Source organism: Cynocephalus volans, chromosome 1 (genome assembly GCF_027409185.1).
Source record: "Cynocephalus volans isolate mCynVol1 chromosome 1, mCynVol1.pri, whole genome shotgun sequence".
In the NCBI taxonomy this organism is placed as follows: domain Eukaryota; kingdom Metazoa; phylum Chordata; class Mammalia; order Dermoptera; family Cynocephalidae; genus Cynocephalus; species Cynocephalus volans.
Genome location: NC_084460.1, coordinates 64,063,495 through 64,091,297, shown reverse-complemented (window position 1 = coordinate 64,091,297; position 27,803 = coordinate 64,063,495). Strand labels below are relative to the sequence as shown.

Here is a 27,803-nt window from a genome sequence, read left to right as displayed (position 1 = left end):
AGATTCATGCCTAGGCCTCATTCAACAGGAAGAAGCAACTGAATCATGCACACCATGCAATTTAGCAGAATGTAGCTCTGTTAGGGAAGGGCTGTATCAGAAAGTCCATCAGAAGAGGCTGTAAACCCATCAAAAAGTAACACAGACGCACAAGGGTATACAGAGTTGCTGCCTCTTACATTCTATGACTTCCTGTGTGCACAATTCTGACCTCTATCTCACCTGTACAGACAGAATCTCACCCAACTCATGGCCAGGGTATTCACATGGCTGACAGTTCTATAAATTAATTCTCCACTTAATTTTTACAATGTATATCTGTAAAACCGAGAATAACAAAACTAGACTTGTAAGTGGTTTTGTGGTAGGGATAACAGGCCTAGGATGAAATAGGTTCAGGTAACATATTTAAGATACTCAAGGGGAAAAAAAGTGAGTGGAAGATTTAAAATTTAGATAAACTGAGTGTCAAGGGTAAAGGCCACACACATTTTTTATGAGCATGCACAAACACAGGGAAGTATCATGACCAGGCACCGAGAAGAGGAATCCACTGAAGAATGAGTTCTGGAAATCAAAACGACTAGAGGCAGAGGCAAGAGGCTGGGGCTGTATAGGCCACATATGTTTATTTGTAGAACTACTGGTAAATGATGATGATAAAAGTACAGCATGTGATGGTTATAAGCTTGGACAAAGTAAACAGAGAAAAACAACCAAAAAAAAAATGGTGGTGGGAATGGGGGAGAGGATGTGTCAGGTGCCAACTGGGAGAAAAGGGGGACAGGACTGCTTCAGACCAGACGTTGGGCAGAGGGAGGGGAAGGAGGAGAACACTAGCTAATTGCAATATCACATCCTGAAGAAACTAAGGGTATGATGCAAAGGTATTAGTATAAAGGTGAAAATCATAAGGGGGAAAAACCAAAAGAGTAAAAGCAAATAAAGCAGAACAAAAGGTGAGAGGCTCCCTATTTTTGTGATCTAAAAAATACACACATATGTACAGATACATACAGGTGTAGATATACATTATACACAGAAACTGAGGCCAGATGGAGCCAGAACTGTGAATGGGCACGGCTCACCTATTAAAAGGAAAAAGAGTTTTGGATTGGCTCACAGAGCAAAATCAAACACCATACATATAAGACACACACCTATAAAAGGTTTGGGAAATATATATAGAATTTATGGAACCCAGGAAAAACAATTGTCACAAGAAACTTTATAGTATTAAATGCCTATATCAATACAAATTTATATAATAAAAATACATTATTTAAACATACAACCTAAAAAGCCAGAAAAAGAACAGGCAAACCAAAAGAAAGAAAAGAATTATTAAAGATAAAAACAGATAATATTAAGTAGAAAAAGAATAGAACTAAAAAGTAAATCCAAAAGCTGGTACTCTGGAGGAAACGAACAAAAACAAACCACTAGATATTTTATCAGAAAAAAGAAAAAAAAAAAAGCACAAATATATGAAATTAATAATGATGAGAAGAAAATACAAATGCTAACAGAGGAAAATTTAAAAATTGCAAAAGACTACATGGTACAACTCTTTGCAAATAAGTTAGAAGCATATGAAACAATTCTTTAAAAATATATAAATTTAATACTATCTCAATAAAAAATATCAGGTTTTCTTTTCCTGGAGCTAGACAAGTTAACTGTAAAGTTCATTTAAGAAGCAGCAAGCAAGAATAACCAGACAACTCTAAACAAGAACAGCAATGGGGGAGGAGTCTGGTCCTACCTGATATTAAAACACATTACAATGGCAGTCCAACAGAATAGAAAGCCCAAAAGCGGTCCCATGAAAATTCAGTATACAATAAAGGGGACTTCTCAAAAAATGGGGAAAAGGACTTTTAAATAAATGGTGTTGCAGTAACTGGATAGTTACTACACAAAGATACAGATTTGTTCCTCACATCACACCCTCAGATGAATTTCAAATGGAGCAGAGATTCTCTTTCTCTCTCTCTCTCCCCCCTGAGGTATAATTCATAAACGGTAGAATGAATAGATTTTTAAGTACAGTTCAGGGGTTCCGATCTATGCGATCACCTGTAACACACACCCAATCAAGACCCCGATGCTTCTACACCACAGAAAGTTGCCTCCTGCTACTCTCAGTCAGTCCCAGCCCTCCCCCTAAAGCTGTTAAGGCAATAATTGGGGAGGGGCTCAACATTAATCTTACCTGCCATGACTGTGTGCCCCTGAACTGACAATAGACCCTAGACCTGATTGCCTTGCACAGTCAGACAATATAATACAATACTATCTCTTGGTCTTTGGCTTGCCTATTAATTTTTTTAGAGATGAATTAAAAAATAAAAAACTTTTAAAAATAATTTTACACTTCCAGAAGAGTTGCAGAAACAGTCCAGAGGACATTCCTGACTTTTTACACAGCTTCCCCAAGCATCTTACATACCCACAGAACAAGGATCAAAACCAAGAAACAAACATTGGTAGAATGCTATCAAGGTGGCTACAGGCTTTATTCATGTTTCACCTGGTCTCCCACTAATGCCCTCTTGTGCTCCGGGGACCCATCCAGGATACATACCATGTTTAGCTGACACAGTTCCACGGTCTCCTCCCATCCAGGACAGTTTTGTAGTTCTCTCATTTTTCGTAACCTTGACAATTTTGAGAGTACTGGCTAATTATTTTGTAGAATGTCCTTCAATTTGTCCAGTATTTCTTCTGATGAGATTTGAGGTCTTACATTTTTGGGAAGAATACCGCTGGTTATGCTGTTCACACTGCACCACCCCAGGGGTTTATGAAGCCAATATGATGCCAAACCCAAACTTGATTGCTTGTTTAGGGTAGTGTCTGCCAAGTTTCTCAACTGTACAGTTATTAATTTTCCCTTTGCTATGAATAGCTATTTTGGAGAAGATTGCAGATACTGTTTCTCCTTAACCTTCCACCTATTAATTTTAGTATCTATCAATGGATCTTGACTACAACAACCGTTACCATGGGTATCTAATAATGATTTTCTATTTCCCTTATTCCTTCTACATTAACTGGAAGCCTTCTGTAAAGGAAGAATTGTTCCTTATCCCTTATTTATTTATATATTTATATTATTTCTTTATATCAGCATGAACTCATGGATATTTATTTTCTTCTTTGGGTTATAATCCATTACTATCATTATTTATTTTATTGCTCAAATTGCTACAGCTTTGGCCATTGGAGCACTTTGGGGTTGACATCTGCACTTCTGACATGCTGCTATCTTTTTTTCTTAATATCATTTCTTGACTTTCAGCCACAAGACGCTCAGATGCTTCAGGCTTATCTTGTGTTTTCTGTACTTCAGCCCTGGAATCAAGCCCTTCTTCAAGGAGTCCTTAGAAACCATGATCTTGGTACGTGGCTGGATCTGCTCACTGCTGCTGGTGCGTCACTACTCTACCACCTCTTCCTGAACAGAGCTAGGACATAGATGTATTATACTAACTCATGTACACACAAATTCAGATTTCTCTTTCTAAAAAATTAACAAAAACCTGAGTTCATACTGGCACCTCCAACTGCAATGCAGAACCACAGTTAATGCTAGCACTACCACTTTCCTTATTTAAAGTGAAAAAGCTGGCTCCCATTATCTATATTCACTCATATTTGTTTAACCTAGTTTACACATAAAGTAGTTTCAGGACTGCTAACCCATACTCCTAAGAGGAACAAATGCACTAACTAGAGTTTTTTGTCTTTAGTCTTACAGCATGCTGTCAGCTCCTTCTACCTCCATTTCGGGGTGGTTACAGGATTCGTCTGTAATGCAATTAGATCCATCTGTCACATTTGTATCATTTGGGCTACCTCCCTCACTCACACACAAACATCCTAGTTGATTTTAGTGAATTCTGTGCTGCACAATTCTATGCATTTTGACAAATGCACAGTCATAAATCTAATGCCACAGTGCCATCACTCCCAAAACTGCCTCCTCTAGTAATCAACTCCTTTCCCCTAACTCTTAGTCCGTGGCAACCACTGAGTTGTTTTTCATCCCGATGGTTTTGCTTTTTCTGGAATGTCATATAAATGGAATCATACAATATGTAAGCCTTTCAGTTTAGTTTCTTTCACTAAGCAAAATGAATTTAAGATTCACCCATGTTGTTGTGCAGATCAATAGTTCATTCCTTTTTACTTTCAAGTAGTATTCCACTGCAGATGTTACCACTGTTTTGTTTATCCATTCACCAGTTGAAGGACATCTGGGTTTAGTCAAAGCATTGGCAATTGCTGAATAAAACTGCTATTAACATTCACATACAGGTTTTGTGTAAACATAAGTTTTCATTTTTCTTGGGTAAATACCTAGGAGTGAGATTGCTGGGTCATATGACAGCTAACTTAGCACAAAACTCCCAAACTGTTTTCCAAAGTGGTTGTGCCATTCTGCATTCCCATCAACATTTGTGAGAGTACAATCTTGCCAGCATATGGTACTGTCCTCACCAGCACTAGAATGTTTTGTTGTTCTTTAACCTCAGCTACTGTAATAGGTGAGTAATGGTATCTTACACAGAAGGTGCACAGCCTTCCAGACCACCACAGACATGTGAAGGCTTATCTAGGCCCACTATGGCTAACTCAATCCCCAGAACTTTGTTCTATTTCTAGCTGGTCAGCTGCTTGCCCTAATTGGTACTGTGACCTCAGGCTAGTTGCAATGATTACTTTCTGGATTGCTTGCATTTCCCTAACGACAAATGATGTTGAGCATCAATATGCTTATTTTCCCCTGCTCTCTTTCATGTGCTTCTCTGCAATCCATGCATCACCTTTGGTGAAGTGTAGGTTCAGATCTTTTGCCCAATTTTGTGTTGGGTTGTTCGTTTTCTTATTTATGAGTTTTAAGTGTTCTTTTTCTACTCTGGATATTAGTCCTTTGCCAGATATGTGATTCACAAATGTTTTCTCCGAGAGCAAAATTTAAAAATTTTGATGAAATGCAAATTATTGATTTTTTTTAATGGACTGTGCTTTTGGTGTCATATCTAAAAACTCCATCCAAGATCACACAGACTTTCTTCTGTGTTTCTTTCACAAGTTTTATAGCTTTACATTTTATAATTTTACATTTTACATTTAGGTCTATCACCTATTCTAAGTTAATTTTTGTATAAAGTATGAGCTGTAGGACAATGCTCATTTTCTGCATATGGACATCTAGTTTTCCAGTACCATTTGCTGACAAGATTATATGTTCTCTATTCAATTACTTTTGCACCTCTGTCAAAAATCAGTTGACTGTTTATATGTACCTATTTGGGGCCCTCTATACTGTCTCATAGACCTGTGTATCTATCTTTTCACCAATACCACATGGCATACTCTCTTGATTACAGTAGTTTTATACTTTATAGTTAAGTCTTGAAATCTTGTTCTTTTCAAAACTGTTTTGGCTATTCTAGTTTCTCTGCCTTTCTAATAATGACTTTAGACAAGAAGTTTTTAATATTGAGAAGTTCAACTTAGCATTTTTTTTATTTTGTAGTGTTTTTTGTGTGCTAAGAAATCTGCTTACCTCCAGGTTGTGAAGATATTCTTCTGTGTTTTCTTCTTGAAACTAGCTTTCACAATTCATTCTACAATCCATCTAAAATTGATGTGTCCATGGTGAGAGTTAGTAGTGGAGGTTCATTTCCCCCATATATTTATCCAGTTGAAAAAACTTTCCTTTCCCAATTGAACTGCATTGGTTGAAAAGACTGCTTTCCCCTCCTCCCTGTGCCCCACCGCCCATGTGTCTGGACACCTTTGTCAGGAAACAACTGCCCTCGTAAATGTGGATCATTTTTTCACACACTCTGTTCTATTCCACCGATCTATTTGTTTATTCTTACCCTAATATCCCACTGTCTTGATTATTTCCAAGAAGAAAAAAGCAAAATAAACCCACAATGCAATGGCATTTTAGACTGTGGAACAATGGCAGTTCTTATGCCTACTAATAGAAGAATGGATGACACAACCATTCTGGAAAACAGTTTGGCATAACATATTAACGGTGGCTACGTACATACTAAATGGCCCAGCTATTTTAATCCTAGGTATACATTCAACTAAAATGACTACATGGGTAAACCTAAAAACTTGCACAAGATAGTTTACAGCAGCAGTATCTGTAAAAATCCCAAACTGAAAACAAGCCATATGTCCTTCCTATATGGAACACACACTGCAATATCTTCAGTTAGTTACATGGATGAATCTCACAAGTTGACCACAAGAGACCAGATATAAAAGAATTCATAATGTATGATCCCTATTTTATAAGTATTTCAAAAATCAGACAAAACTAAAATACAGCATTTAGAAATACAACCCTTGGTGGTTAACTACAAAGAAAAGCGAGAATGGGGGTGAGCTTTGTAGATGCTGGCCATGTTTTATTTATTTACTGTATTGGGAACTCTGGTATATTTCCTTTGTGACACATCACTGAATTGTAAAATTTGTTTTGTGTTGTTTTCTGTATGAACGCTACATTTCACAATAAAAACATTAAAAAAAGAAAAGAAAAAAGTACCTAGGCATTTGAAATATTGGAAAATTTAAGACCTTTTTACTGCCATCCTCAAATAAGATATGAGAAAGTTTTAAATTAAAAATATATACATAAAATGGAAAATAAACAAAATTAATCAGAATGTCAAAACCAGATAACGGCAAAATGTCAAAAGCAGCTTATGAACATAACCAAGCTAGAAGAATGAACTGAAGATGACTGAGGAAAAGGAAGACAGATCAATTTCAGAACAAAGGGATTAGGTTGGGATACACGTTCTCTGAATGTGGTTTGGCCCATTTTTTTACATTAATTGGCAGAAAATAAGTACACGGCTTTCATCTGCAAAACATCGTACAGCAGACATAATACAACCAATGCAAAGCTTTAGTGACCTGGATTTGAAAAGGGATGTTTTGTTCTCATGGCCTACATTAGCAAAAGATGTCTAAACCCGGCTTAAAACAAATAATTTAATTTAACCTGAAAAAAGTGATTTAGGCCTTTGCTCCTGAAAGATAAGTAAATCCATAATCGAAACCAAACCAATTTCAATAGATTTAGCTGTTGGTTTATAGTTAGAATTTTTCTACCACTCTATGAATGTGCCTCTGCATTCATCTGGACACCAGACATTTTCTGAGCACCTAATATGTTCAAGACACTAAGTAGGAATGGACTGGGGCACAAAAATGAATTAGGAAAAGTCCTTGTTCTATGAGAATGCTGCATTTAGATAAACAAGCTATCCAAATGTGTTAAATGCAATGACAGAAATATTCTTAGGACACTTTGAGAACCAACAGAGAGTAAGAGTGGTTATAGACACAGGATGAATAGATGTCGGGTGGGGGGGTGTATGTAGTTAAGTCCACAGGTAATAGGAGGAAACTGAAGATCTGGCTGATGAGCTAAATTCTTAACTTAAGATATACACTAACCACAGCAGTTAGAGTTCTTTCAAGTGAGAAAAACCAAATCCAAACTGATAGCATTTCCTGGCTGCTCATGTGTAGGTTCATCTAGGGTTGGGTGTATTAAAAAAAAAAAAAAAAGCCTGAGATGAAAGTTTAGGGTACTGGCAGGAATGTTATTAAAACAATGGATCATGGAACAATAGCTGGACAAAAAGAAATATGAAAAAGAAAGGGTTGATAGGATGAAAAAAATAGGTCAAAAGACAAGGTGGCAGCCAAGAAACTTGGCAAGAAGGAAGATTATGCTTAAAGACTGGGATGCCTGAATTCATGGTTTTGAATCATGGGAGTGGGCGGCTGAGACAGAGAAGACAAACAAAGCAGTCAAGCACCAAGGCCAGAGGTTGTGAATCCTAAAGGTGGACAAAGAAAGCATCAGGTGATGGCAGGGTTTGGGATAGAGAAAAAGACCATGATTTTTTGTATACTCTACCATTTGGTAATAGTGACACACAGTTAGTTACTATGTCGAAATAGGATAGGAGCTGGAAAAGGAGAACTTCCCTCTTCATATCATATACTTTCGGACTGCATGATTTTGCTTTTGTTCATTTACAATGAGCATGCATTACTTTATAATTGACAAAAAATACATATGTGGGAGAGACAGTATTAAAGTCAGAGATAGAAATTTGTAATCCAAAGGAAATCATTAATTAAAAAGCAATTAATAATAAATATTGCCTGAAATACTTAGAGTTGAAACTGACGTTGAAACTAACTTTATAAATCACTTAAAATTTTCTTTCCAGTCACTAAAAAGAAAATATAAGGAAGCCCGTCTGGGTGTTTACTGAAACCTGTAATGATACTCTAAAGATCCTAATGGGAAAACACCAATGTGACAACAGGGGTATTTATTTAACTAAATAAATGGATTCAGAATGGTCTCCTCACCAAGATACTACAGCTCTAGTATCCCAGTTTTTACTTCAAGGGCCATGAGAATCCCATGAATCCTCTATCTCTCACGGTGACCAGAGAACATTTTCACATACTCGGCAGAGAACCAAAAATTTAGCTTCTTTTATCTTGTTCCCTTGGGAGACCTACAATTTAAAAATGCCTTTTATAGGGCTGGCCAGTTAGCTCAGTTGGTTAGAGTGTGGTGCTGATAACACCAATGTCCAGGGTTCAGTCCCTACACTGGCCAGCCACCAAGGGGAGTATAAAAAACTTTTACTGAATTCAACAATCTTGGGATATCTTGGGAAGTACTAAGGTTGAAGATAATTTTTGTGGAGCCCTAAATTTATGATGATCCCCACTGATATGCCTCTGAGAACCAAATACCAAAATAAACCCAAATTAAACCCAAAAGAAAATGTTTTAACATTAAAATTTGGATAGGAAATAGAATGTTTAATGAGGTGTAAATAAAAATAATGCAATAAAAAGATTTAATAAATGAGATGCAAAGGGAAAGAACCCTAGAAGCATCATCATCAAGGCTGAGCTAAAGACACTGTTTGGGAGCCCGCCAGTACCAGCCAGGGGAACCTCACGGTTCCCTCACCCCGTCATCTCCAACCCAGTCAGGGGGGAGCTCCAGACTCCGCCCACCCCATGCCCTGAACCAGCACTGCACAGGTGAGCCCACTGGTAGTGGCCGGAAGCAGCAACAACCAGTGGAACCGTGCAGCTTCACATGGTCCCCTCACCCGGCTGCCTCGGATCCAGGCAGCGGGGGAGCTCCAGACCCTACCCCTGCACCCTGAACCTGCACCACGCAGGTGAGCCCACTAGCAGCAGCCAGCTGGAACTGCGCGGCTGGATGCGGCCCCTCACCCCACCTCAGACCCAGGGGGAGCACCAGGCCACAGATCCGACCCACTGAGTTTGGCCCAGCAGAACTCCACAGCGCTAGGGGCTCATTCTATGACCACAGAGTCTGGAATGGGAACCAAGGTGGTTTAACATAGCCACCACCACACCTACTGTCAAGCAAAGACAATTCACCCTCCACAGTAGCAGCCAGGGCCATTCTATGGCCAACTTCGGTGTAATAGAAGAAGCAAATCCCCCACCAAATGACCAAGCGTCAGCGAAAAAATACTAGAAGTACAAACAATCAAGAAGAAATGACACCACCAAAAGGATACAGTAATGCCCAAAGTCAGACTCCATGGAACAGGGAATCCGTGAAATATCTGAAAAAGAATTTTGAGCAATGATATTAAGAAAACTTAAAGAAATAAAGGAAGACTTAATTAGAGAACACAATGAAACAAGAAAAATCATCCAGAATATGAAGGAGGAAATCTACAAAGAGATTAATACCATAAAAAAGAGTGTAGCAGAACTTCTAGAAATGAAGGACTCACTCAATGAAATGAAAAACACAACTGAGAGCTTGAGCAGCAGGGTAGAGAAAGCAGAAGAAAGAATTTCAGAGCCTGAAGTCGGTCTTTTTGAAATAACTCAGGAAGACAAAAAAAAAAAGGAAAAAAGAATTTAAAATAATGAGGAAAACCTAAGAGAGATAGCAGATAACCTCAAGCGCTCTAACAACCAAATTGTGGGTATTCCTGAGGGGCAGGAGAAAGGAAAAGGTATTGAAAACCTACTCAAGGAAATAGTAACAGAAAACTTCCCAGGTGTAGGGCGAGATACAGACCTTCAGATCCAGGAAGCTCAAAGGTCGCCAAACAGATTCAACCCGATAAGATCCTCCCCAAGAAATATTATAGTTAGATTCACAAAGCTCAAAGACAAAGAGAGAATTCTACAAGCAGTAAGAGAAAAGCATCAGGTCACTTATAGAGGAACCCCCATCAAACTAACAGCAGACTTCTCAACCAAAAACAGACAGGCCAGTAGAAAGTGGAATGATATATTCAAAATACCAAAAGAAAAAAAACTGCCAGCCAAGAATTCTTTACCCAGCAAGGCTCTCCTTCAGAAATGAGGGAGAAATAGTGTATTTCCCAGACAAACAAAAGTTGTGGAAGTTCACCACCACATGAACAGCCCTGCAAGAAATTCTCAAGGGAGTCATTCATCTGGAATCTGAATAATGGCGACCACCATCACAAATACACAAGAAAGAGCAAAACCCACAGTTAAAACAAAAATGACAGCAAGAAAGAGAAAGAAGCTAAATCATTCCACCTTAAATTCTCAACTCACATTGAAGAAGAGAAATAAAAGGGGAAATAATGATCAAAAGATATATAAACCACCTAAACAAGTAGCAATTAAATGACAGGAATTAAACAACACTTCTCAATAACTACTCTAAATGTGAATGGACTAAACCCCCATTAAAAAGACACAGACCAACTGACTGGATTAAAAAGCTAGACCCAAGTATATGCTGTCTTCAAGAGACCCACCTCACCTGTAAAGACACTCATAGACTAAAAGTGAAGGGATGGAAAAAGAGATACCATGCAAATGGAAACCAAAAACGAGCAGGAGTAGCTATTCTTATATTGGACAAAACATACTTTAAAACAAAAAACATTAAAAAAGACAAAGAAGGCCATTATATAATGATGAAGGGAACTATTCAGCTAAAAGACATAACAATCATAAACATGTATGCACCCAATACAGGTGCACCCAGATATTTCAAGCAAACACTCTTAGACCTAAAGAAGGAGATAGGACCTAATACATTAATAGTGGGTGATCTGAATAGCCCTCTTGCAGTATGGGACAGGACTCCAGGCAATGAGTCAACAAATAGACACAGGATTTAATCTACACCCTAGACCAACTGGACTTGGCAGATATATACAGAACACTTCACCCAACAGCTAAAGAGTACACTTTCTTATCAGCTCACAGTACATTCTCCAGGACAGACCACATATTAGTTCACAAATCTAGTCTCAGCAAATTTTTAAAAACTGAAATCATTCAAACAATCTTTTCAGACCACAATGGACTAAAACTGGAGATAAACAATAAGCAAAACACTGGAAGCTATACAAATACATGGAAAATAAATAATAGGCTCCTGAATGACCTATGGGTCCAAGAAGAAATTAAACAGGAAACCAAAAAAATTCTAGAAACTAATGAGAATAAAGATACATTAAACCAAAACTTGTGGGATACTGCAAAAGCAGTACTAAGAGGCAAATTTATTGCTGTAAATGTTTATATCAAAAAAATGGAAAGACTTCAAATAAATGACCTAACACTATACCTCAAAGAACTTGAAAAACAAGAACAATCCAAACCTAAAGGCAGTAGATGGAAAGAAATAATTAAGATCAGAGCAGAACAAAATGAAATACAGACCCAAAAAACAATAGAAAAGATCAACAAAACTAAAAGTTGGTTTTTGAGAAGATAAACAAAATAGACACACTATTAGTTAGATTAACAAAAAAAGGACAGCTAAGATACAAATAACAAAAATCAGAAATGAAAAGGGAGACATTACAACTGATACCACAGAAATACAAAGAATCATTAAAGACTATTATAAACAATTGTATGACAACAAATTTGAAAATCTGGAAGATATGGATAAGTTTCTAGACACATATAAATTACCAAGACTGAACCAAGAAGAGATAGAAAACCTGAACAGACCAATAACAAGCAAGGAGACTGAAGTGGTAATTAGCAATCTTCCAACAAAAAGAAGTATGGGTCTGGATGGCTTTACAGCTGAATTCTATCAAACTTCTAAAGAGGAGTTAATACCAATTCTCATGAAAGTATTTCAAAAAACTGAAATAGATGCTACTCTCCCAAATTCATTCTATGAGGCCAACATAACTCTGATACCAAAACCAGATAAAGATACAACAACAACAAAAAATTATAGGCCAATATCCTTGATAAACCTAGAAGCTAAAATCCTCAACAAAATATTAGCAATTAGAATTCAGCAACATATTTAAAAAAATTATACACTATGATCAAGTGGGATTCATCCCAGGGATGCAAGGATGGTTCAACATATGAAAGTCAATAAATGTGATACATCACATCAACAAGCTCAAGGACAAAGACCATATGATTATCTTAATAGATCCTGAAAAAGCATTTGACAAAATTCAACAATCCTTCATGATAAAGACTCTCAACAAATTAGGTATAGAAGGAAAATATCTTAACACAATAAAAGCCATTTATGACAAGCCCACCACCAGTATTATTCTGAATGGGGAAAAATTGAAGGCCTTCCCCTTAAGAACAGGAACAAGACAAGGATGTCCACTTTCACCACTTCTATTCAACATAGTACTGGAGGTACTAGCTAGGGCAATCAGGCAAGAGAAAGAAACAAAGGGAATCCAGATTGGAAAAGATGAAGTCAAACTTTCCCTATTTGCAGATGACATGATACTATATAGAGAAAAACCTAAAGAGTCTATCAAAAAACTAGAGCTGGTTAATAACTTCAGTAACGTTGCAGGATACAAGACAAATGCCCCCAAATCAGCAGCATTGATATACTCAAATAATGAATTAACAGAAAGAGAAATAAAGAAAGCCCATTTACAATTGTCATCAAAAAAATACGATACCCAGGGATCAACTTAACCAAGGAGGTGAAAGGCCTCTACAATGAGAATTACAAACCACTTCTGAAAGAAATTAAAGAAGACACAAAAAGATGGAAAGATATTCCATGCTCTTGGACTGGAAGAATTAACACTGAAAATGTCTATACTACCCAAAGCGATCTACAGATTCAATGCAATCCCCATCAAAATACCAATGACATTCTTCACAGAAATGGAAAAAAAAAACCTTACCTTTCATATGGAAAAACAAAAGACCCCAAATAGACAAAGCAATCCTGAGCAAAAAACACAAAGCTGGAGGCATAACTCTGCCTGACTTCAAGTTATACTACAAAGCTGTTGTAACCAAAACAGCATGGTACTGGTATAAGAATAGACATTCAGACAGGTGGAGTAGAATAGAGAACTCAGAAATCACTCCTCAGGCTTATAGCCATCTGATATTAGACAAAGGCAACAAAAATCTACATGAGGGAAAAGACTGACTCTTCAACAAGTGGTGCTGGGAAAACTGGATATCCATATGCAGAAGAATGAAACTAGATATGCATCTCTCACCATACACTAAAATCAACTCAAAATGGATTAAAGACCTAGGTATAAGACTCGAAACTGTAAAATTACTAAGGGAAAATATAGGTGAAACACTTCAGCAGTTAGGTCAGGGCACAGGCTTTATGAACATGAGCCCGAAAGCACAAGCAGCAAAAGAAAAAATAAACAAATGGACTATATCAAACTAAAAAGTTTCTGCACAGCAAAAGAAACAATCAACAGAGTGAAAAGACAACCTACAGTATGGGAGAAATTTTTTCCTAACTATGCATCCAACAAAGGACTAATATTCCGAATATACATAGAACTCAAGCAATTATACAGTAAAAAAATAAATGACCCAATTAAAAAACGGGCAAAGGAGCTGAATAGACATTTTTCAAAGGCAGACATACAAATGGCCAACAGATACGTGAAAAAATGCTCAACATCACTATTCATCAGGGAAATGCAAATTAAAACCACATTGAGACACCACCTCACTCCAGTTAGACTGGCTATAATCAAAAAGATGGTGAATAACAAATGCTGGCAAGGGTGTGGAAAGAAGGGAACACTACTGCACTGTTGGTGGGACTGTAAATTAGTACAACCACTTTGGAAAACAATTTGGAGGTTTCTCAAACAGCTACAGATAGATCTTCCATATGATCCAGCAATCCCTCTTCTGGGTATATATCCAGAGGAATGGAAATCATGTCGAGAGATACCTGCACTCCCATGTTTATTGCAGCTCTGTTTACAATAGCCAAGATATGGAACCAACCTAAGTGTCCATCAATAGATGACTGGATAAGGAAACTGTGGTATACATACACTATGGAACACTACTCTGCCATAAAAAAAGAATGAAATACTCCCATTTGCAACAACATGGATGAACCTGAAGAAACTTATGTTGAGTGAAACAAGCAAAGCACAGAGGGATAAACACCGCATGTGCTCACTCATATGAGGGAGCTAAGAGAGAAAGGTAGGAAAGAAAGACCACAGCAGTGCTGTGATCCAACAGAGGGAGGGAACATTCCTAGGGCTACAAATTGGAGTGGAGGGGAGAAGAGGAGGGTGAGGGAGGTTGGGGGATAATTGGGAGGGGACAAAGGGTACAAAAGTAATTTCTGGTCCAGTATGAATCTGGCCCTCACATCATGGGCAGGAGGGGGGACAATCATCTTTGTATCTCATGAATATTCATAATAAATAAATTAAAAGAAAAATTTAAAAATAAATAAACACAATTTTGACTACACACTCCCTCATCAAATTTCAGCTTTACAAAAGACAATGAGTAACTTCTTGTACATCCTCAACAATCCTATAGTTACTAACAACATTGAAATCTAATGGAAAATGTGAGGAATTCTTAAAGATAAATAGTACCTAGACACTCTTCTTCAATACTTTCTCTTTATAAAAATCATATAATTTTTGTCATCAAACATAAAACTGAGTGGCAGCAACCCCACAATGAAGAGAAAATCAAGCCAGGTTATTTACTTAGTTCCATTTTCTCCTAGCCAAAACCTGAAAGTTATTCTTAAGGGCTCCCCTTTTTGCTTGTCAAATCAATTTATTACCCACTCTCCTACTGATTCTAACCCTCTATCCAGCTGCACAGACATTACTGTAGGCAAGTACTCACCCAGTAGACTCATCTGGTATACTAGAATTGTGAAATGGTTGTCTTTTCTTCCATCTATAACCCAGCCAATCTGCATTCTATGCTGCATCTACAGCTTATTAAATACACTTCCTTGGATGGGGTTCAAGATGAGTGCTCTGTATATTAAACTGTGCTCTGTAAGATACTCTGTAAGTTCTAACACATGACTTCTTTTAAATGAAGAACTAAGCATTCAAAACATGGTTTAGTATTTGCTCCATCATCGGTAACCTTAATAATATCATGAATGTTCCTTGAAGGAGCAACTTAATCAAGGGTTCAAAGTAAGAACTGATTGGCTGCTCCTAGATCTACCAAGATGAATTGCGTAATTTCTTACCTATTTCTTCTGAACTTTTTGTCCCAAAATGAGGGGAAAAGTAAGCAGGGGAATATTTAAAGGCCTTCTATTTTCATGCCCATTTACAAAAAATAGAATTAAGTAACTTAGTTAGGGTCTTGATCACCTAAATTATTTTACTACAGTAATTTTTCTAATTTTAGAAAGCCCACTCTAAATCAAAGAATCAGGAGTGCTATGTTTCACACATTTTGGTAGGAATGGAGAGAAGTCAGGGGAAGATAGAGAACAAAGGTAGAAGGGGAAAGAGAGGGTCCATAGATTTGTGAGGCAACTGGATGGGGTGAAAGAAATGAGTGTTGACTAATCCTCCCTTCATGTCACCTCATGGTGGGTAGCCATGGTTGCTACAGTAACACCTTGTGTCGTAAGCGAAGACATTTGGACGTTTTCACTCTGCACAGGGACGCTTCTGTTAGCAGTGCTATTTCAAAGGATTTGTAAGTCTGAATGGGTGTGGATATGTAGGTGAGTTTGCTGGGAACGGAGGAGGCAGACAGGGCACAGAGATACATAAAGAAAACATGTCCTGACTATATTCTCCAAGTTTATGTGTATATAGAAAAAATTAATTCTCAGACTTTTAAAACATGTTTGGAATGATGAGAAAAAGAGTACATGAGGAAAAAAACAGAAACTCACACAAATTACATAATGTAGAAGTAGCAATAACATTGTATTTCCAGCACTACAACTTCTTGTAAACTGACATTTTGTAACCTATTTCCCCATCCTAAAATGGTAACCTTAGGAATCTCCACATTTAATTGTGACTATTGGGAGTAAATGTGAGACAACTAACATTTCTACATATACTCAACCAACTTTAAATAATTTGTTATAAAAATCGTAAGACAATAAAAAAATGACCTAGAAAATTCATAACTGTGAAACATTAATTATCTGATACCAAAAGCATAATTACCAACCCTAATAAATTTTATAGCCATCAATATTAAACAAAACTCAGAATGATATAAATTCAACAATTATTATGTGTTATCTCCACTTTAACTGAAATATAAAATTAATTTCTGCTTCGAATACTGCAAAAAACAGTCTCTGGTCTAAAGCTACTAAACTTCTGTCAGAAAAACAGATGGCTATCACACACATAGTTGGTATTTATGCAAATGTCAAATAAAAATATACAATAAAATCAATGACTAGACCCATGACTAGAGGAACAGGTCTCAAGACGTTCCTAACCCTTCAAATTCTCAATATCACTGTGGTAGAGATTGCTAGTTACCACACCATAGCCATCTACCCTGCATCTGTGTTCATGAAATCTCTGATTTTTATCTATATATACAGCTATGCAGAAGATAGTCCGCAAACCCTAGCTTCCCGTATGGCTAGTGCTCTAGCCAATAGAGAGTGGACAGACATGATCTGATCTGTGTAACTTTTGGGCTGTGCCATTAAAGCACAGATGAACTGGAATACAGATGGGGTAGGCAATACACTCTCTTAGATCATGCCAATGTGGCTACACTCTTGGGATGGCAGGGCAACAAGACAGAACGTCACTTGGGCCCCTGAAATGTTATGAAGCAAAGTCCCTTATACCAACTCAGGCTTTCAAGAGAGAAAAATAAAATTCTGTCTTGTGTAAGCCACTATTATCATGTCCCTGACATATGCCAACAAACTTGTACCTTTTAATATCCTCAGGTTCCTCAGCTATAATGTAGGATTAATAACAACACCCATCTCTCAGATTATTGTGAGGATTAAACGTTTTAAATAAAAAGAAGAAAACAGCATGTATGTGTGTCTATTAGGCAATCTACTAGGCTCATTCTTTAGCTAAATAACTCATCTGATCCTCTGTAATTCTCAGCAAAATTACCAGTTATGGAGCTTTGCAGTAAACTGAAAAATAGAAAAGGCCATAGATGTTAAGCTGACAAATGATGTGGTTTTGTTAACCTGTAACTTACACATTGTGATTGATGTTACACTGATTATTCTCTCTTTCAAGTTCCTGACTACAGGATTCACATCTTTTCCAGCCATCTTCTGTTTTAATCCAACTCCATCCAGGAGATCTCCAGTCCTGACCCAAAAAAGGCATAGTTCTCCTATGAAGGAAAAGTTAATTTATGTTAAAAGTGAATACGTAATTAACAAAAGTTTCCTTCATTTGTAGCATTTATTTTGACTACGTATTTTTAAAAAATTTTTTGCAGCTGGCCAGTACAGAGATAGAACCCTGGATCCTGGTGCTATCAGCACCATGCTCTAACCAACTGAGCTAACTGGTCAACCCCTCATTGATTTTTAAAGATTAAAGTTCTTAGTTAATATTAACATGTCTGCTTATCACTGAAATGTTGGCAAGACATTGGTGGTAAACAGTGATGATAACATAATTCTTTGGTTATACGAAACTGATAAGATGGCATGAGTATAGACAGATTTACTAGCCCAATACTGCACGTGTTAGAAAAGGTTTACCAGAGGTAAAATGTCACATCTATGCTCATACCTGAAGAACAAGCAGGAATCGGAGAATGGGAAAGAACAGGGAATATTATTCTAAACAGAGAGCACTCTCTATGCCAGAACTTAGATGCAACATAACATGAAATGTATTTACATTCTGCAACTCTAAGTAGATCAATTTGGTTGAAGTTTTTTTTTTTTTTAATTTATTTTTTAGTTTTTATAAAATCTTTTGTTTTTTCATTTTATTTTATTGATTTATTGATTTTATTTTTTTAGATTTATTTTATTTTGTCAATATACAATGTGGTTGAATTTGAAGTTTAAAATAGAAGAGAGGAAATGGGTAGCAGCTAGAAGAATGAAGTCAGTAAAGGCCAGAGCAAGTTACAGGAGTTGGACTTTATTCTGAGAGCAAGGAGGGACCCAGAAAGTGACGTAAGTAGGTAAGTGATTCAAATATATTTGAGCTTTACAAACAACTAAGGATTACACTCTAGGGAACAGATGGGGTGGGGGGACACTGGGAGGAATGAATATTTAGGACTGGAGGCTGCTGAATGTTCCGTTTAAAAGGTGAGACAGAACAGCAGCAAATGGACTGGAGAGAAGGGAAAAGATGGTAGAAATATTTAGGAAATAGAGCCAAACAGCACTTGAAGACTGGCTGGATATGTGAGGAAGAAATCAAAGACATCCATATTTTGATTTGGGGCACCTGGCTCTGAGATAAGAAATACAGAATGAATAGGTTTTTGCTAGGGGAGGGGAGATGAGAGATGTTGGTTTCAGTTTGGAACATGCCTGTTAAGTTTCATGGACTAGACTCCAGTTATGAAAATCATCATTTAAAAAATGATGCAACAGACATTATTACCCTATCATGAAGCTACAATTTCATGAGAGTAAGACTTTGAATACTAGCACTTCCCATTGATTGGAATTCTCTTCCTCTTGATCAGTGGTTTTCAACTACTGCTGTGTATTAACATCACAGTCTGGGAAGCTCTTTAAAAATATAAGTGCTTAGCCCCATCTCGGGACAACGAAATATGAATATTTGGGGCTGAGGGCTAACTACGGGTATTTTTTAAGGTCCATAGGTGATTCTCATGCACAGTGAGGGCTAAGAACTGCCTTAGATGTTCACACTGTTGATTCAAAATCTCACCTCCCCAGAAAGGCTTCCCTGACCACACTGTCTAAACAGTTCCCTTCCACTTCCTCTGCCCCCACCCCCATTAGTCTCTCTGCCATTATCTAGTGTGTTCATAGCAGTAGGGCTGTCTGAAATGATTTGTGTTTACTATTTGTTTTCCTCTAAGAGAATGCAATGTCTTCTTGTTCAGCTCTGATCCCAATAACCTTGAACAATACCAGGCATGCAATAGAAACTCAATACATATTTGTTGATCGATTGATAAGTGAATGAATATACAGATTCATGGCTCAGAAGAGACTTAGGCTGAAGAGAAATATAGGAAAACCATCAGCATTTAGATAGTAATCAAAGCCATGGAAACAATATCACTGAGTATGCAGAGTGGGTAATCAAGAGAGCCAAGGAAAAAACCCTAAGAAACATCATCACTTAATGGACAAGTAGATGAAGATGAGCCAAGAAAGAACACTGGAAAGTTAGAGCCAAAGAGGTAGAGGGAAAAGTAGAAAGTCAAGAGAAGAATGTATATTAAGAAAGAAATGAGAGACAGGAAGATGTTACAAAAAAGCCAAGCAGGGGAAGAGTTGAAAAATATATACTGAATTTAGTGACAGAAAGGTAGCTGATGCATCAAGCAAAAATAGTTTTTGTAATGTGTTATGTTGACTGTCAAAAGTAGACTCGGAGTACCATCTCCCAACAATATTTAGTATAACTAACAAAAAACAGGCTATTAAATGGGCATTTATACTATCATAGAAGATATGAAAAATTAGGAAGGAAATTATACAGACTTCGACAATATTACTGGGTCAACTACAAGTATTCAACTCTTAAACCAGTGTATGAAATGTATAAAGTAATTTTTCTTTACACTGAGATCTCAAAACCTTTGTAAAATAATTTATAGTAAGAACACGTCTTTTTTAGTCACATATTGATTAACCTAAATTTTTGCTTTAGAACATACTTTAAAAATACTCCTTACATCTCAGCACTATTCTGATAAGCCTCGTCTCATAGACTTGCTTCACAACTTCTGATCATTCTAAAATGCAAAAGCCACCACCTGTGTCCGTTCAATCCAGAGTTCTCTAAGACAGATTTCAATAGCATGCACCTGATTTTCTGATTTTCAAGAACATTCAGATATAGGCCAGAGAACATTCCCACAAAAGAAGGCAAGGACTATGAAGTAGCAGATGACTACTTTAAATGGCAACTTTAGTCTCCTAAAACACATACAACAGAAAGATGGCTGTTATGATCATCTCTGATAATTGCCAAAATATCTCTCAATATCATGTTAAAACTGTGAACTCAGAAATCTGTGATAAAAAAAATATTTGGTAACCATGAAAAACATTACTAACAGACCAAACACAGGATTAGCTCAATGACAAACATTTGAGTACCAACTAAATGTTATGCTACGTGTCCCTGCCCCCAAGGATATACCATGTAGTTGAGGAATTAAAAAAGCAACAGCAAAATAAACCAAAACATACACAGAGAAAAACTCCATACTCATGTAATGTAATAAAGTGTGTACACACACACACACACACACACACACACACACACACACACACACACACACACACACACACACACACACACACACACACACACACACACACACACACACACACACACACACACACACACACACACACACTCCCCCCCGCCCCCCGCCAAATGAGTAGTAAAGAGAAAATAAGAGAAAAAAGCAAATTGGCTAGGAAGGCTCTGAGCAGAAATTAGGACATGAGCTACACCTGAAAGCATAGTTAGCTCTTACATGAATGGAGAGGTAAGGAAAAAAATATCAACACAGGAATGGTGGGTGAATACATACAAAGGCCAAAATGTATGTGACATATCTGAGAAAAATAAACATAATAGGTTGGCTGAAATAGAGAAATCTTATGAGAGAATTGGTAGGTAAGCTGGAAAGATGACTAGAAGCCAGATTATGGAAGACTTTGAACATCAAAGGTGTCCGGACTTTATTCTCTAAGTAATTAAGTTTTTGAGCAACATATTAATGTGAGCAGTGTTGCTGTGAGAATGATAATTTTCTAAGGACCATAGATCAAACGGGAGAATGAAGACAGAGAAAACAATTAGGCAACAGAAAACGTCTTGCCAAAAGACCCTTATCCTGATGACTGCCCTATGCACACCACTGTTTCCTCATCTACTGAAATATTTTAAAATTTGATGACACACAATGCTGTACTTATTTAGATTCTATGCCAACTCACCATTTAATACACTTATCTTCTAGCTTCAGAAACCATCACTATAAAATTCAGGTAAAGAGCTGGCTTGGTGTTTCTAATAATATAACCAATTCTTTTAAAGCCACCAGAACTCAACAGATGATTTATTTTGACCTTAAACTCAGTGAGAAATATAATTTGGTCAGAATTTTTCAGCTGCTGAGTTTGATTTTTTACAGGTTGGAAGGAATGAAATGCAGCTAATGCACCAAGAAAATAAAAAGTAGTCCATGCCCAAGGTTTTTATTTCCAATGCAAATTATTTTCAACACAAAGGAAAAAATTTGTTTTTCTGCAGTTGTGTATATCTCAGAGATTGGCCATGGTATGTTCTTCGGATCACAATGAAGTTTTATTTTAAAGTATAATCTTTACAGTTCACAAACTAAATCACAGACTCTGGAAGTAGATCTATTCAAAAACAATAACAACCAAAAAAGACACTGGGAAAAAGAAGAAAAAAAAAAAAAATAGACAAGTTGCAATTTAAAAGGTCTGGGTATCAAACTTTCAAAAATACTCCCAATGTGAGGCATCTGATTTTGTAAATCAAAAACACTATTACTAAACTTTTGGAATGATGACGACCCACCACTTTATATTGGCATTTATTTATCTGTTCGGCTTAAAGATAAGAGTTACTAGGGCTTATACATTTATTTTAATTAAAATTACATTTGTTGAGAATTTGCAAATACAAAATAAAAACTAAAAATTACTCCTGAGAAACATTTAATGTGTAAGAGCAACTACTCAAAGCGTGTCTACTCAGTTGTGACATAGTTTGTATAATTAGCAATTTTTAAACACATTTTATGACAACTTATGTCAGAGAGCACATGGGGCTGAACTATTTTAAATTTTCCCTTAATCTCTATTTTATATGGCAGGATACGGGTCTGGGGTATTGCAAGAGAAGAGGATTTCATTTTGCCAGTGAAAACTACTGGTATGAGAGAATCCGAACTAACCAATAAATGTCTTTCCTTCAACAATCATGCTTTTTTTTAATAATGGCAAACATTACTTAGCTTAGTATGGGCTAGCCATTACTCTAAATAATCTACACATTTTGTCTCATTATTTCCTTTAGGTAGGAAATATTAACTTCATTTTACAGGTTTAATTCTCTATTTTATAGATGAAGACACTGAGGCAAAGAGTTTGGTGGAGCTGGAGTTCAAAATTATGAAGTCTCATTCCAGGATCCATGCTCTTAACCATAATGTTTATAATAGCGATTCCTGAACACCCTGTTAAAAGACACTATAAAATTACAAGGTTTTCTTCTTTTTACATTTATCTTATATAGCATTACATATATCACCAACATGATCTAAAGTAATGATGGACCTAAGTATAAAAGCAGTAAGACAAGGAAAACAAACAGGAAACAAAACTCTAATATATTTTTAAAAAGCTATTTGTGTTTTGCTATTTGCTTTTAGGTTAGATGAAAAGAAAATGGAATAACCAGTACTTACAGCAATTAAGCTGATCTTCAAAAACAATAAAAGCTGTAAGTGTAAAGCAAGAGCTAGAGCTATACAAAGAATAAGCAATAACAAAAAAGCAACAAGTTACATGAAAATAACAGCAAGGCAATTTCATATTCTGAGAAAAAAGTTGGCAAAGAAATTTATCTTCTCCCTTATACCTTATCTTTCATTATAAATTATGAGAAAACAATTTTCAGGTTTCTGGGATAAGAAAGAATGGTCTTCATTTTGATAAGCGTTTCATTTTCCTTTATTGCTCTTTTTCTTACAATATTTCCAGATAACTCATATTCAAGCAATTTTAGGGTCAAACGTGAATACAGCATGTAAGTGTGGACAAATTTCATCCAGAAAGGATATCAAAAAATGGCAAACTGAGGGCTGAGATGGGATATACTCTAAGGCCTGAGAGACAATAGCAGATGCTTCATGGAAAAGGAAACATGCAAACAATAGCGGAAAACGGAATATGAAAGAATAAGCGAGAATATATTCTGATTAGGGCTGCATGGTAAGGATTTGGAGGAGGCAAGAAAATAGAGCTTTACAGGGAAAGAAACAGTTCTCTAGAGTCCTAAGTTTTCAAAACGAGTTTGAATAGGCCCTGGGACAGAGATGAAATAACAGGAAAAAAGGTCAAAACTGAGCTTACTGGCAGGAGAAGAACGCAAAATTCACAAGTATCAGCTGCAAAAAAAAAAAAAAAAAGCAAACAAGGCAATTGAAGGAAGGGGACGGCGCCGGAGCTACAGACAAGGAGTAGAGAAATAGAGGAAGATTAAACAGTAGACGATGCACAGAGAGGCCTGGAGGAGAGTGGGGTCGTACCCAGACAGGTGTCCATCGGGGGACGGGGCGCAGAACAGGCGAACAGACGCCACGGGAGGCCCCAGGGTCGAGGGTGGGGAGGAATCGCCAATACTTTCGAGACGAAGGCAGTCAAGACAAGAGGCGGTCGCAGGCCCCGATGGAAGCGCGGGCTGGGGGGAGAGAGCCTGGGAGGGCTGCTGTGAGGAGGGGTCCCGAAAGGTGGGCGTCGGCTGAGAGGAGGCTGTGCGGTGCACAAGCGGACGGCCTTAGTCCCCACCTAACGCACCAACGGACGGCTTCTGTCCCCACTCGGCGTGCCCACAGTCCCCGTCCCCACCTCACACACCACAAACCCCCATCACCACCTGGCGCGCTCACCGCCAGTCCCCACCTGACGCGCCAACGGCCTCCGTCCGCACCTGACGGCGACGCGTCGGAGATTATTGCCGGAAGTCGTCCGCCGCCTCTAAGGGCGCGCCGCGGAAAAGCCCCGCCTCCGGATGCGCTGATTGGCCAGCGCGGCTGCGCGTGGCGGCGTTGCTACCCGGTCCCGGAGGCCCTCGGAGCGCGCGTGCGCAGTGGGCGCTGAGCGCTCTGACCGCTCGTGCCCGCGGGGGTCGTGGAAGAGCCGGGTCTGAATCCGCATGGGGATGGAGGGAGGCCGTGGGCCTGGGCGGGAGTGGGTAGGACAAGCTCAGGGTTAGTGCCAGTGACGACTGTAATCACTTAGAAGTCCTCTGATTTAACCTCTGTGTGGCAGATGCTCCTGAAGCGACTTATGGGCCTTCTTGAAGGGGATTATTGTCCTGGCTGGGTGGTGGAGCCATTTACTGTGTCTATGGTACAATATTGGTTCAGAATCCTGAAAGGCATATGTATCCTTAACGAAATATTCCCTTAAAATATATGTATATCTTCATACCAGTAAGTTCATGCCACAAGAACAGAAAAGGGCTTACCCTACCTATATTCATGGCACAAGAACAGGAAAGGATTTTGACTATTGGCTGCTTAAGAGGATCTAGACCTAATGACCATCTGGATTACAGGCAGACGCTCAAATCCACTGATCCCAACCTGTTAAATTTTCCAACCCAACCACTGCTCCAGAAACAATCTGAGCTTCAAGAACAAAGCTTAGTTTTGCCTCCAAACCTGTGCACTTAGTTCTTTAGTACTTAGCTTTAAGGCTCAAGCACTTTCTATTTGTAAACAATTTAGAATATTGTTTTAATCTTTCTAGAAGGTTGGAAATGGCCTGGAGAAGCAGCTTCAACATTGAGTTTTTTGGTTTTTTTTCTTTCTTTTCCCAATTAGGAAAAAATAATGTGGGGGTTACTGGGAGGGAAGGGAAGGAGCAAAGTGACATTACATGGCAGAGTTAAGACCACAGTGGGTAAGAGCCCTGACTCTAGGTGAGGGGATGGAGATGGCATTTGAGTCCAGGAATGGCTGCCGAGGAGGTGTGCGAATTGGTTAAGGCCTTAGCCATGCTATGCCTCATTTTTCTCACTAGTAAAATGGAAATAGTATGTATTAGTTGGTTTCTTTTGCTTATAACAGAATACCTGAATGTGGGTAATTTATAAAGAAAATGAAATCTGTTTCTTACAGTTTTGGAGGCTGGGAAGTCCAAGCTCCAAAGAACACATCTGATGAGGGCCTTCTTGGTGGTGACTCTACAGTGACACAGAGAAATGGGGTGAGCAAGAGTGAACCAACCTTGTCACTTGCCCTCCTTACAAAGCCATCAGAACCATGCCCTTTACTCCACAAATGGATCAATCCATTCATGAGGGCACAGTCCTCAAAAACTAATCACCTCTTAAAGGCCTCACCTTTCAAATGCCATGATTGGATTTCCCACCCTCTTAGCACTATTACAATGGGGGTCAAGCTTCAATGAGTTTTGCAGGGACACTCAATCCACAGCAAGTAATAGTACTTGCCTGACAGGATTTTTATAAGAAATGAGTTATGTGCAAAATATTTAAAATAGTGTCTAGTGTAGAGTAAGCAAATATAAATATTCAATCTTAGTATTTTTCTTTTTAAAATGTGTGTTTTTATATTTGGAGGACATTGCAGGAAGCATATTGTAGGTATTCATATTTTGGGAAAATATTCTTGTAAATTATTTCTGATGTACTTCTTGACTGCATGCTTTGAATATAATGTACACAAAGGTCAAGGGTTTGGAACCGGCCAGCCACCAAAAAACAAATGTAAAAGTGATTATGGACTGAAGTAGGCAGTATTGCATACACATCTCCAATTTAAGCACAGGTCTTCTCCTTCCTTCCTTCATTCCTCGCTCCCTTCCTGCCTCTCTCTTTTATTCTCTTTCCTTCTTTCTTTTTTTAATGGTTGCAGATTCTTCCGTTATGAGAATGTATCATAATTTATTCAGAGAGTTTCCATGGACGGGCATTTGGTCGTTTCCAAGTTTGCTGTTATGAATAACACCTAATGATTGTGTGTGTGTTTTTTGTTTGTTTTTAACTTGTGGAAGTGTATTTGCAAGTAAGTTGCTTGATGGAGTTTGGATGTGTTGTCCCTTCCAAAACTTACGTGGAAATTTGAACCCCAGTGTGGCAGTGTTGGAAACTGATTGAGTCGTGGGGGCAGGTCCCTCTTGAATGGATTAATGCTCTCCCTGAGGGAGGGGGGATTAACGAGTAAGTCCTCACTCTATTAGTTCCTGCAAGAGCAAAGAGACCCTGGCACCTCCTCTCTCTCTCTTGTTTCTTCTCACCATGTGATCTGCTTGTACCCACTGTCTGCCTGCGCTTTCTGCCATGAGTAGAAGCAGCCTGAGGCCCTTGCCAGATGTAGCTATCCCAGAATCATAAGCCAAATAAACCTCTGTTCCTAATAAATTACCCAGTCTCAGGTATTTCTGTTATAGCAACACAAAACAGACTAAAACATTGCTATAAATGAGATTGTTGGGTCAAGGTTAACTGCACAGGGAGTAGTAGATATTGCCAAGCAAAGACCCCCACCATCACAATAGGAGCCAGAGAATATTAAATTTAATCTAATTTTCCAGCATCCACACAACTTGGGAAGGAATTCCATTGGCTAGATTGTGAGGAGGCAAAGTAATTGTAGGAACTCACAAAGTAACAACAGGCACAGAATAACAGCAGGAGTCCACAGAGTAACCGCAGAACCCACAGAGTAAAATCAAGAATTCACAGACAAGCAGTAGGAACCCACAGAGTAGCAGCAGGAGCCCACAAAGTGGTTTAGGACAGTTCAGATCAATAACAGTCATTGAGTGTGTACTTTGCTCTAGTCACTGTACTTGACTATTCTGCTTGTAGAGATTAACATATTCTGTCTCCTCAGGAATTTCATCAATGGAGAAAGAGAAAACACCCAGAGGAGCCAGGAAAAACTCTTCTCTAAACATGTGGTGTAGCTGGGGTTTGTAGGGAGGTTACCCAGATGGAAGGCTCTGCATGGGGAAAAGTGACTGGGAAAGAGGTGCCTTCTTACTAAATACACTTGTTAGCATTCAGTTCATTTAACAAGTTTATATACTCGGGTGAGGAAAAATATCATGTTTCTTTATTCTCTTTAAAGTAATTCAAATCTGACAGTATCCAAAGAGTTGGGGAAATTTAAACTCATTGCCATAGCCCCTCCCCAATGTCAAGTCTCTCATGGCAGTAAGCTGGGGACTGTCCCTGCTTACAGACTCCACTAGCTGCTCCATGTCTCACTGGGAGATTGGGTGGTGGCAAACACAGCGGTCCTGTGCTTCTTGGAGCAACACTCCACATCTGTCTCCTCTGACCTTCCCAAATGCTACACAGACAGTGTGTGTGTGTCCCTGACAGTCTTGGGACAGCCTAGATTTTGTCCCCTCCAGTCTCAGAGAATCTTCTTGTTCTTCTTGCTCATGCCCTCAGGAACACTTAGAATAATGTTTAACGGGGGTCTTTCCACAGCATGTGAAAGACCACTTCTGCTTTCTA

General features: G+C 38.2%; 1 protein-coding gene across 5 annotated transcripts in view; it reads right to left on the bottom strand.

Annotated features, from left to right (window-relative positions):
• FBXO25 (F-box protein 25) overlaps nt 1-24,282 on the bottom strand; it is an 80,237-nt gene extending 55,955 nt beyond the window's left edge. For 3 of the 5 annotated variants that reach the window (XM_063105343.1, XM_063105370.1, XM_063105359.1), the window contains exons 1-2: nt 24,209-24,275; nt 17,557-17,697 (exon numbers count right to left, since the gene is read on the bottom strand). In XM_063105343.1, coding sequence (XP_062961413.1) covers nt 17,557-17,690 — 134 coding nt within the window. In that variant the 5' untranslated portion in view covers nt 17,691-17,697; nt 24,209-24,275. Of the gene's footprint in view, nt 1-17,556; nt 17,698-24,208 lie in introns of all 5 variants that reach the window. The other 2 variants (XM_063105350.1, XM_063105379.1) reach the window with 2 other exon arrangements.
• Between the last annotated feature and the right edge of the window lie 3,521 nt (nt 24,283-27,803).